Source organism: Ursus americanus, chromosome 6, assembly GCF_024610735.1.
Source record: "Ursus americanus isolate L20-20 chromosome 6, mUrsAme1.1.p, whole genome shotgun sequence".
Taxonomy (NCBI): Eukaryota; Metazoa; Chordata; class Mammalia; order Carnivora; family Ursidae; genus Ursus; species Ursus americanus.
The window spans coordinates 43,189,803-43,202,224 of record NC_142132.1 but is presented as its reverse complement, the minus strand read 5'-3'; the positions used below and the strand labels follow the sequence as shown (position 1 = coordinate 43,202,224).

Here is a 12,422-nt window from a genome sequence, read left to right as displayed (position 1 = left end):
GCGAGGGGCAGAGGAAGAGGGACAAGCAGGCTCCCCGCTGAGCATGGAGCCCCAGGAGGGGCTCAGTTCCAGGATCCTAAGATCATAACCTGAGACAAAATCAGACGCTTAACGACCTGAGCCACCCAGGCGCCCCTACACTATGAATTCTTAGAAGACCAAAATAGGTGTTTGTTTGTGTATAGATTAATAGCTGGCATATTTAAAAAGAGTTTTCCCCTTAGGGGCGCCTGGGTGGCACAGTGGTTAAGCGTCTGCCTTCGGCTCAGGGCGTGATCCCGGCGTTATGGGATCGAGCCTCACATCAGGCTCCTCTGCTGGGAGCCTGCCTTCTTCCTCTCCCACTCCCCCTGCTTGTGTTCCCTCTCTCGCTGGCTGTCTCTATCTCTGTCGAATAAATAAATAAAATCTTAAAAAAAAAAAAAAAAAGAGTTTTCCCCTTAACAAAAACCATTCATTATTCAGTTTTCATCATTGATTTAATGCTTGTTAATTTTCTAAATATTTCAGAATGAAGATTTATTAAACGAAATAAAACAACTTAAAGAGGAAATAAAGAAAAAAGATGAAAAAATCCAACTATTAGAACATCAGCTTGTAAGTATTATAGTGTAGTACATAAAGTAGAGGCTTTTCAAACTGCATGATATATGTGTTGGGGTTTTTTTGGGGTTTTGTTTTTGTTTGTTTTTTTTAATAAAAGTCTGGCCAGAATTGGAATTTGATTTCATTTTTGGCTTTCAGAGTTGCACTTTTATATTATATTTAGATTATATGCACTCTGAAAAGTATGTGATTTACTTCAATCTAAAAATTAAGAAAGTTTAGTCTAAACATTAAGTATTCAAAATGTAAAGAAAGTCTTCATCAATCCATTTTCAGTGGCCTTCATTTGGAGATTCTGAAATTCACCAACTTACGTTCATGTTATTGATGAAGGGTAATTGTCTCTCTTCATATATGTTTAAATAAATGAACTGGTGAGTTGAGGACAGGGCATTTTTTCTGAGAGCAGAAACGAAACGATTTTAGGCTTAGGTTTCTGTCACTAAGACTGTCAGAGTGAACAGTATTCCAAGAAAATGCTTCTTCCCCGTGGATGATGTTGAGTGATCCCTCAGACTCATGTTTGGATCTTTATAATTTTATAATTTTTACAATTTCAAATGTTAGTCTCATATAAAAACAATATGTGCAGTGTCTTGGACATAATTATAATTTAGTTCGTAAAATCTAAAAGGCCAGGATAATAACATAGTGTCATAAAAATGACAGTAGGCCAAGGAAAATCTTTGTTGGAAGTCAAAAGCATATTTTGGTATAGTAAAGTAATTTAGTAATATGAAATATTAATATCACTTCGAATATAAAGGATATACTGAACTCTGAGCCACTGAGGTGAGATCACAGAGATCCAACTCATGAATAAATAATAAGGACAAGTGGATCAGATATTATGTTTTAAGAGTATGAAGAAAACTTAAATGAAAAACGAATGAATGAATATTGCAAATTGAGGGCCTACCAAATATAAAATTAAAAAGGAAAATAATAATACCTTAATATTTGTATTTCAAAACTAAAGATAAAAACCTAGCCAGTTTTCAGGGAGAAGAAAAACAGCACTAGGAAATTAAGTGAGCTTCAGATTTTGCAAAAATATATTACAGAGCACAGGAATTGTGTCGAGTACACTAAAGAATTTTATATCTCATATTTTATATCTAAACAAATTTTTAAAACTGTGCCACCCGGTTATCTTTGTAAAATTGCTTAATAATGCATTCCAAATACTTGAGGGAGAAATTTAAAAATAACTCAAGAATTAGGAGGTAAAGGGGGCACCTGGGTGGCTCAGTCAGTTAGGTGACTGCCTTCTTCTCAGGTCATGATCTTAGGGTCCTGGGATCAAGCCCCACATGGGGGCTCCCTACTCAGCAGGGAGTCTGCTTCTCCCTTTCCTTCTGCCCTTTGCCTGGCTCATGCTTCTCACTCTCTCAAATAAATAAAATCTTAAAAAAAAAAAAAAAAAGAATTAGGAGGTAAAGATGAAAATGAATGAGGAATGAAATGAAAACCATTTTTGGGGCACCTGGGTGGCTCAGTCTTTTAAGTGTCTGTTTTTGCCTCAGGTTACGATCCCAGGACCCTGCTCAGTGAGGAGCCTGCTTCTCTTTCTCCTTCTGCTTGCTGCTCCCCCTGCTTGTGCATGCTGTCTCTCTCTCTCTCTTTTTCACTGTCAAATAAATAAATAAAATCTTAAAAAAAAGAAAGAAAGAAAGAAAGCCATTTTTAGGTATGCTAGATGAAATAAACTTCCCAACCAGTAATGGGAGAAAACTTATTGCTCATTATTTTATCTTATGTAATTATGTATCATTTGAATGTTGGACGTTTTTGAATTCACACATTTTTATTTTCTTGAAATTAGAAGTTTTTAGCTTTTAAAATTTTAATTTATTATTAAATTCTTGAAAATGTTTACATTAAAGGTTTGAGGAAGGAAATAAGGAATATCCTGAAGAAGTCAGAAGTACTGATGTTTTTATCTTCTACAAATGGATATCTAAAATTATTTTTTAAATTATTTTGATATACTCACAAATTATAAAATGTTTATGAAATGCTTTAAGATAACTATTAGGTTAGAATAATGTATCTTGCAAAAGATAAAGTTTAAAAAAGACATAGAAAGTACAAAAATACCAAGGATATCTAAAAAGAGCAGAACTAAGGTGACAGAAATTAGATCAAAGGTGAAAATATAACAGTAAATGAAAATGGTCTTATCTCCCTTAGTTTCATTGAGGATTTAATGCAAAACCCATTAATTTTCTTTGTATATAAAGGAAATTTAGATCAAGTAAAATGGTACAATAATGCTGAACATAAAAGGTTGGGTGAGACAATGAAATTATTCTCATCAGAAAAGCTGGGGTTGCAATAGAAAAATGAATTTAAGATGTAAAGAATTATGAAAAGAGGTCACTTTATATTGATATATGATTAATAAGGACTGAAAAGGTAAAGCTTTTTATGCTGAGAAATTTTAATAGTGTTTTGTTCATCTTAATATGTTTCTTTAAAAAATAAGAATGGTTTATAGCTGAAATATTATCGTCTTTAACCAACTAATAGTAAATCCTTAATGTCTTCTAATATCCAGTCCGTCTTCTGATTTCCCTAGTTTCAAAAATATTCTTTGCCTTTGTACATTACATCTAGTTACATTTCTTAGGTCTCTTCATTTAGAACAATTCTTTTATGTTGTTGCTATACTGACTTATTGAAGAGACTGGCCCAATTGTCCTGAACAATATCTTACCTTGCAGATAACTTTTAGAAAGGTTTTAGAAATATCTAAGAGAATCCTAAAGAAAGAAAACAGAAGAAAAGTGAAAGCATTACTTTTCAGCAAGAGGTGCTTTGAAGTTCTCTATATTTGCTATATTAAACCTAGAAATCATATTTATTTTGGAAGAGCTCATCACCTACTTTAGTAATGGAACTCTACAAAGTCACTTTTCAAATCAAGAGAATTTTAAAAGGGGATAAAGGACTTTGTTTTGCCTTCAGTATTAATTAGCTGAATGACATAGGCAGTTTCCAGCCCCTCCAGTGCTTTTCTTATCAAAAATGTGAAGGTTTTGGAGGCTGGGAAGATGGCAGAGCAAGAGGACCCTAAACTCAGCTCATCCCACAGATACAACTAGATAACACTCACATCAGTGTAAATAACCCAGAAAATGACCTGAAGGCAGGCAGAACAAACTCCGTGACTAAAAGTAGAGAGAAAGCTACATTGAAGAGAGTAGGAAGGGCAGAGATGTGGTTGGGAGCAAAACAGACTGCATCCATCGGCAGAGGGGAGGGAGCCCCAGGCACAGAGAAGGGAGAGAAACAGACTATCATACTGGGACACCTGTGTAAGGAAGGTGAATCCCCATAACATTTGGCTTTGAAAGCAAGAGGGGCTGAATTTCATGAGTTCTTACAACAGGGGGACTTTAAGCCTGGAATTTAAAAATCAGTGAGCTTGGATCTGGGAGAGCCTGAAAAGTGAGAGGAAGCTGAATCAATGCCCTTAAAGAGATAGCACGACAAACAACCCACGAGATACAGTATGGAAGCAGCTGGGATGTATGTAAGGGAGAGTAGTTTACTTATTTTGGAGCATGTCCCAGAGTGACAGGGATTGCTGAGGGATTTCACCAGGAACAAAGGAGACAGCAGGCACCATCTGCCTCCTCCACCCCTCAGCATAAACACATGGCCACCTGTGTGAACTAGCCAAGTACCGACATTCACTACCTAACTTGGTAACACCACGCCCTGCCCACCCCCTCATGCTTTGGGGGATCCACCCTTCCAAGTCACATTTGCCTCAGTCCCCAGTACTGCAGATCCCCTCTCCCAGAAGACCTGTACAAACCTTGCCAACACTGTCTCCTGACCTAGGCATTTTGCAAGGCTGGGTTGGCAGCAGGCCCATTGGCAGCAGGCCCTGTGGAAGCCCAAGGTGTTAAAAAATTGTGCACCCCGGCCAGGGACCAAACACTGCCCATAACAGGCAAAGAGAACCTCTACAAACAATTGGACTAAAAGAAAAAGTGACCAGGACACAACAGGGCACACACAACACACATAGGAGAACCCCCACCCCCGAAATGCCTGGGGAACAGGGGACACTGCACTGCAGGGCACTATAGGACCTCTTCTTCATAAGGGCTTTACTTTTCAAGAGCAGGAGACATAGCTGACTTTCCTGACACATAGAAACAGACACAGGAAGTTAGAAAAAATGAGGAGACAGAGAAGTATGTCCCAAATGAAAGAACAGGACAGAACCACAGTAAGAGACTTCTAAGGGAAGCAGATAGAAGAAGTAATATGCCGGACAAAGAATTTAAAGTAGTGATGATAAAGACACTCACTGGACTTGAGTAAAGAGTGGAAGACATCAGTGAGATCCTTAACAAAGAGATGAAAAAGAACCAATCAGAGATGAAGAACACGACAAATGAAATTAAGAATATAACTTGGTGGAATAAATAGGCGAGAGGAAGCAGAAGAATGAATTAATGGCCTGGAAGACAGAGTAATGAAAGGTAATCAAGCTGAGCAGGTGAGAGAAAAAAAAATTATGCAAAATGAGAATAGACTTAGGGAACTCAGAGACTCCCATCAAGCATAATATTATAGGGATCCTAGAAGAAGGAAGAGTAAAGGAGGCAGAAAATTTATTTGAAGAAATAATAGCTAAAAACTTCCTAATCTGGGGAAGGAAACAGACATCCAGATCCAGGAGGCATTGAGATCCCTGAACAAAATTAATCCAGGGAGGTCCACATCAAACACAGTAATTAAAATGGCAAAAAGTAGTGATAAAGAGAAAATTTTAAAAGCAGCAAGAGAAGACAGTTACATTCAAGGGGAGACCTCCCCACCCCACCCCACCAAGGCCATCAGCAGATTTTTCAGCAGAAACTTCAGGCCAGAAGGGAGTGGCATGATATATTCAAAGTGCTGAAAAGAAAAATCTGCAGCCAAGAATACTCTATTCCACAAGGCTATCATTCAGAGTAGAAAGTAAGATCGAGAATTTTTCAGACAAGCAAAAGCTAAAAGAGTTACCGCTAAACCAGCCCTGCAAGAGATGTTAAAGGGAACTCTTTGAGTGGAAAGGAAAGACCGTAAGTAAGAGTAAGAAAAGTAAGACACATAAAAACAGTAAAAATAAGTATATCTGTAAAAATCAGTCAAGGGATTCACAATATTAAAGGATGTAAAATATGACACCATGTACCTAAAATGTGGAGAGGAGAGGAGTAAAGAATGAGTTAAAACTTAAGTGACCATCAACTTAATATAGACTGCTATATGCAGAAGATGTTACATACAAACCTAATGATAACCACAAATCAAAACCCAGTAATAGATATGCAAAAAATAAAGAGAAAGGAATCTAAAATAAGGAGAAAGGAATCCAAGTATATCACTAAAGAAAGCCAGCAAACCGTGAAAGAGAGCAAGAAAAGAAAAGATCGGAGAAGGAATATAGAACAACCATGAAACAAGTGACAAAATGGCAATAAATTCATATCTATCAGTATTTACTTTGAATGTAAATGGACTAAAGGCTCCAATCAAAAGACTTAGGGTGACTGAATGGATAACAAAAATGAGACCCATTTATATGCTGCTATGAGACACATTTCAGACCAAAAAAACCCTGCAGATTGAAAGTGAGGGGATGGAGAAACATCATGCAAATGGATGTGAAAAAGTCAGGGTGGCAGTACTTGTATCAGACAAAATAGACTTTAAAACAAAGACTGTAACAAGAGATAAAGAAGGATACTATATAATCATTGAGGGGACAATCCAACAAGATATAACAATAGTAAATATTTAATGCACCCAACATGGGAGCACCCAAATACATGAAACAGTTGATAACAAACATAAAGGAACTAATTGACAGTAATACAGTAATAGCAGGGAGCTTGAATGGCACACTGGGATGGATGGATTTAACAGATATAATCAGAACATTCTGGGATGGGGGGAGCAAGATGACCACAGAGTAGGGAACCTCCTTTCATCTGGTCCCTTGAATTTAGCTGGATATCTGTCAAACCATTCTGAACATAACAAATTCAACCTGAGATGTAAGAAGATTTATCTGGATCTCTCCAAGCAGAAAAACGACTACTTTTTGCAAGGGAGTAGGTGCGAAACCTTGAATCTTCGGGAGAAATATCCGAAGATAAGCGGATGGGGGAGAGATCCTCCATAAGCCGGCCACCAGAATGTGATATATCACCGGAGCAAAAATCCGGGACCCTTGGGAATGTGCTCTAGTGAAAGACACCCCTTTCTGTAAAGGGCACAGGGGGATGAATAGGACAGAATTCTAGGTGAATCATTGTGGTCTCAGGATTCTAGGAGACTTGGAAAGAACAGGGGAGACTGGTTATGGTCAGCAAGCCCAGAAGGGGCTCTCAACTCTGGTCACCATAAACCTTGAGTAGGGAGACCGATCTCTGCCTGGCCACCCTGAAAAGAACTAAAAGGTGCGGGCTGTTTAATATCCTCAGGGAGATATAAAACAGCTTGTGCCCATGATAGGGCAACAGCTCTCAGGGTGATGTGACCTCTGAAGGGACACTGGGGCAGCACCCTGTGTGACCTGGGAGCTGTGGAAGAGGGTGCACTCGTGAGCACAGGGCCGCTAGCAATTGCAAAGTCACAAAGCACAGAGACGCTCACAGGTCCCCGTAACTCCTCCTGGGAAAGCTGCATCTGGCACAAATAGCTTGAGTCCGTGGAGTTTGGTAAGCACAGAAGTAGAGATGGCTTGACCTGGAGGATTTATTGAAGAAAGGGGACTGCAACCTTGCAGCTCTGGGCCAGAGATTCTTGCATGGCCATATTTGCTCTGACCCTCTAAAGAAAACTGGAAAGACGCCAGGGAACAAAAGCCACACAGCCGACCAGCTCACATTAAGCCCATTCCCTGACAAGGGGTGGGGCATCTCTACCCAGGCAAAGATGCCTGAGAAACTGAGCAGCAGGCCCCTCCCCCAGAAGACAGACTGGAAGAACAGGTGAATGATAAGCTTTTTTCCCACAGGACTGTAAAACTCTAGCACCAGGGGAAAATAATATAGGGACCTCCAGGTGTTGGCTCACGACTCTCTATACTTCCCGCTAAAATTTTACATTTCTTTTTTTGTTTCTTTTCTTAATCTTTCTTTTTTTTTTTACCCTGTTCCTGTTTCAAATAGATTATTTCCCACCTTATGTTTTTTAAGTCACTTTTAACTTTTATTTTTTTCACATCTATGTTTTATAGATTTGTGCCCCATACTAGCCCGTTTTTCACTCTATTCAATTTTATCTTGATATATATATTCTTGATATATATATATATATGTATGTGTATATATATATATATGTATGTATATATGTATGTATATATGTATATATATATGTATATATATGTATATATATGTATGTATATATATGTATGTATATATGTATGTATATATATGTATGTATATATATATATGTGTATATATATATATATATATATATATATATATATATAAAAGCTTAACTGATTGAACCACACAGGCATCCCTCTAGCATGCCTATTTTTAAAATCAAGAGCACTTTCTCAGAAATTACCCAGACTTTTCACATGTTTTATTGGCTAGGTTTGGATTCTTTGTCCCTTCCTAAGCATGGTGGAATGGGATTCATCTGATTGGTTCACTAATCAAAATACATCATTGGGTCAAAAGGTAGGATACACTTCCTTGACTATGGGACAACACAGAATGTGAGCATCCAAACAATCTGTCAGCAAAAAGAAAAGCATTTGGACAAGGAATGATTTGGATAGTTCTTTTACATCTGTTGAAGTGTCACTAAAAACTAGGTGTTTCAAGTTATGAAAAATTCAAACATTTGCCAAATGGTGTTCTTCATATGTTAGTTAAATAGACTACAAAAGGAAATTACTTCTGGAATTGCAGTAGTCAGGATAGAATACATAATGTGCTCACATTAAGATAAATATTTTATATTTTCTTTATATACCTTCTGTATATATTAAAATTACATCCTATTATAGTGAATTCTGTGAGACTCTTTTTTCTTTTAAGATTTTTTTTTTTTAATTTTATTTTTGAGAGAGAGAGAACATGAGCAAGGGGACAGGTAGAGAGAGAGGGAGAGAGAGAATCTCAAGCAAACTCTGTGCTGTGCCAGACGTGGGGCTGCATCTCAGGACTCTGAGATCATGACCTGACCCGAAACCAAGTGTTGGATGCTTAACTGAGCCACCGGGGTGCCCCCGTGAGACTCTTAAGTTGCCTACTTATATAGTGAATTTTGTTTCAGTCACTATCCCACTTCTTAGGAATGGGAAATATGTCTGTACTGTAAGGAATGGAAAAATGTCTGCATTACAGAGATTTTTGTTTTTAATTAGATCTTATTTTATAGATGGAAAATGAAATGATCTGATTAAAATTAAGAAAAATTCTGAAATTTGGTAAATTTTTAAAAATAGATACCTAATTTTAATTTGATGCAGTAGTCAAGAATTTGTGATGTAGGTTTTCCTACAAGATAATATGTTTACCTCCAGTGAGGTTGTTTAATAAATAATATGGTTATATTCCAACTTCACACTAGGGAGAAATTCTCATTATCAATCTTTTCTTTTTTTTTTTAAATTTAATCATTATTTATTTGAGAGACCAAAGTTTCCACAATAGGTACATTGCTTTGTGTTGTATAAGTGACTAAATGATTATGCTTTGAGTGAAATCATATGTAGAGAATTCATTTGTGAACTGAAATGGTCAGATGGATCTTGTCAAATTCTTTAGTCCAATAAGGTTAACACATTATTAAGGGGGCTTAAAAGCACTACACATGTGAATAGACAACCTGTGGACTGGTGGTACTTAATATCCATAGAGTGCTATCAAAAATGAATTTAAGAAACTATGGTGTAGTGACTATAGTATCATCATAGTTTAGAGACTATATTTTGCAATTGTATTCTTTGTAATCTGTATGTTGCTATATATATTCTACATTTATATACATAGTATTATATATATTTGTATACATAAGATCATAGATAGTGTGTTTATGGACAATGTAAGAGATTCCCATGGTTAATTTTTACTATTCAAAATTTTAGCTTTACTGACTGACTCTAGAATTCAGTCTCTGAATAAGATGGGACACTACTGAATAGACCTGGATGTTTGCCCTTTTTTTCGGATGGTGGTCTTTTACCCTTTAAGAGAGTCTCTATTTTTGTATGTATATGTGTATATATAGAATCATACCAGTGTAAACATTTATGGTTTTATTCAGGCAACTCGGTGTAACTGCCACCAAAAATCTAAAGAGGAAAAATGCACATATGCTGATAAATATACCCAAACACCTTGGAGAAGAATTCCTGTAAGTAACATATGCCCTTAACCTCTTCTCATGTCATTTACTCTTTTGATGTTTGTTCCATTCTTTTTAATCTAATAATTTTGACTCTGCCATGGCTATATATTTTTTTTTTAGGTTAAGTTGATTTTTCTTGTCTCTTAGGTGTTTGTGTGCTTTCTAAAGCTGCTTTTGTATGTCTTATATAAATGAATGTGCATTTACTAGCTTTTCCGTTCTGCACACAATAGCCCGTTTTATTTGAGTGTTTAGTCTCCTCTCATTGCATGTATTTATGAGAGTAGTATTTCCCCATGCCCTAAAAGAAACAGAAATCCAAAAACTGCAGTCTTCCCTCTTTAGCAGCATGACTGTCTGGAAATATGTGATGTAGCTTATTCTTTTGTTGTTGTTGAAACTTTTCAAATATATTCTATTATAATTACTCAAATATTGAGGCTGTTAAGAAGTATACATGCATTAAGATACAGATAGTAAAGTTTATGTTTTAGGCATGGTTAGGGAATGGTTTCTTCTGAACAGTAGAAAGTAACCATGCTTTCTTGTTTTTTAAAACAGATTTAGGCTAATATACACTGACCATAATTTAATCTGAGTTCTGAAACTTAGTGCAGGATGTGCCTGAACCAGAGAATCATCACATGGCCATCCAGTCATCATACTCCTGTTGTTGGATGCCAACTAATAGACATTTTTTGTTAAGAAAATGCCTAATAAGCCACCTTTGACTCTTCTTTACCTTATTTTAGCAGGGGAATCCTAGCAAGAGAAATGAACAGGGAACCATAATGGTTAATATAATCAACAATCCAATTTTTAAAACTTAGCTATAGGCTTTAAAGTTTATAAAATACTCTCTTCATTTGTGTGCTCTACATAAGGTGCAATGCTAATAATTAACTTATTCAACAAAAGTTTGTGAGCCTCTCCCATCTCAGTTATTAGGCTCTTGAAGTAGAAGTAAAAATTACACAGACCAAAAAGGATTCCTTCCTCCATTAGCAAACGTTTATTAAAGGAACTGGTGATGTGATAAAAGTGTAGTGAGTCTGTTATGTTCAAAGGACTGGGAAAGTCTAGTTGGAAGAATCAGGGAACTTGGTGAAAAAGGTGAAGGTTGTGGTTGAATTTTAGAAAGTAAAAGATGCCAATAGACAGAGATGATACAGTATTTCTTTAAAGGATGTGGAACTTTCCTGTTTGAAGGAAATTGTAAAATAAGACTATGCCTCTTGCTTCTAGATGGGGGGGGGGGTTGGGCTTTCCCATTTCTCCAGTTTTCCTCACAGGTGTTTGTGCTTTCAGACAGTTACTGAGTAGACAGGTGATTTCTTTAAGTGTGAGAGGTTCCATTTTCCCATCCTCCTGGGTGTTTTTATACCATCTCTGTGTTCCTCGATCTTTCTGTTCTGAAAACTGGCTGTTAATCAGACAAAAGTAAATGGTACAGAGCAACCCCAAGACATTCCTCAGTTAGTTTTACTTTAATTTTGGGTGAAATGAAGGTCAGTTTTCCAGCCTAGCACTGCTAACAAACCCAGACTTTAGGCTTCCTTGTCATATAGGAATCACCTGGCTTAGCAACTTTGTTTTATAGTTATCTAAGTTAACAAAAGGCAGGGAGATTAAATGGTATATTGAAATTTCCATAATCAGTGGCTGAGATAGTGCTCTTTAACATCGGGCTACTGACTGCTAGTTCAAGGGTCCTTCCCCCAAAGGCACAGTGAGGAGCCTTGAAGGATTGAGAGAGGTTTTGCAGATTGAAATGGAAGAAATATCCTTGACAAAATGAATAGTACAAGTAAAGGTGATGAGGTAGGAAGATCCATTTAGGCAATAGTAAATATATGATTTTGGCTGCAACGCAGTTGTATTTTTAGGGAAGTAGTCGAAGTTGGTGTAAAGCCCATTTGAAAATAGAATTAAAAAATTTTATCCGGGAATTACTAGAAAAGTAGTTTTACTGAGTTGTATTTAGTTAAAGAGGTAGTTACATGTATTTATTTACTTAGTTGAATGATAATTATTAACTGTTAACATTAAATATTGAGTTTATTCTCTGATTTTTATTTTATTTTTGGCCTTAGGATTCATTTGAAATAAAATTATCTTAGAAACCATTTACTATAATAAAGATTTTCTTTTCTCTTCTAAAAAGTTATACTTGACTCTACATGTTCATTTTTTAGCAGGAACGCAACATCTTTAAACAGGATGTTGATGATGGGGAGGTGCAGGGGGATCGTTCTTTGGCAACAATGAGTTTGTTAGGTAGGAGTTTGGGGAATCAAAATGTGTTATGTTTCAAAATCCCCAGGTTGAGTGTAGGTACCATTTTTTTATCTGGCTAATAAGACTTGGGGAAGATTGAAAGTTATAGTCTGAGTCCTTGTTCTTTACCATTCCCTGAATATCTTGGGAAATTTAAA

General features: G+C 36.6%; 1 protein-coding gene across 5 annotated transcripts in view; it reads left to right on the top strand.

Annotated features, from left to right (window-relative positions):
- The window catches only part of CCSER2 (coiled-coil serine rich protein 2), a 186,406-nt gene that overhangs the window by 143,598 nt on the left and 30,386 nt on the right, over window positions 1–12,422 (top strand). For all 5 annotated transcript variants that reach the window (XM_045783491.2, XM_045783492.2, XM_045783495.2 and 2 more), the window contains 2 exons: window positions 511–597; window positions 9,904–9,993. In XM_045783491.2, the coding sequence (XP_045639447.1) occupies window positions 511–597; window positions 9,904–9,993 (177 nt within the window). The remainder of the gene's footprint in view (window positions 1–510; window positions 598–9,903; window positions 9,994–12,422) is intronic.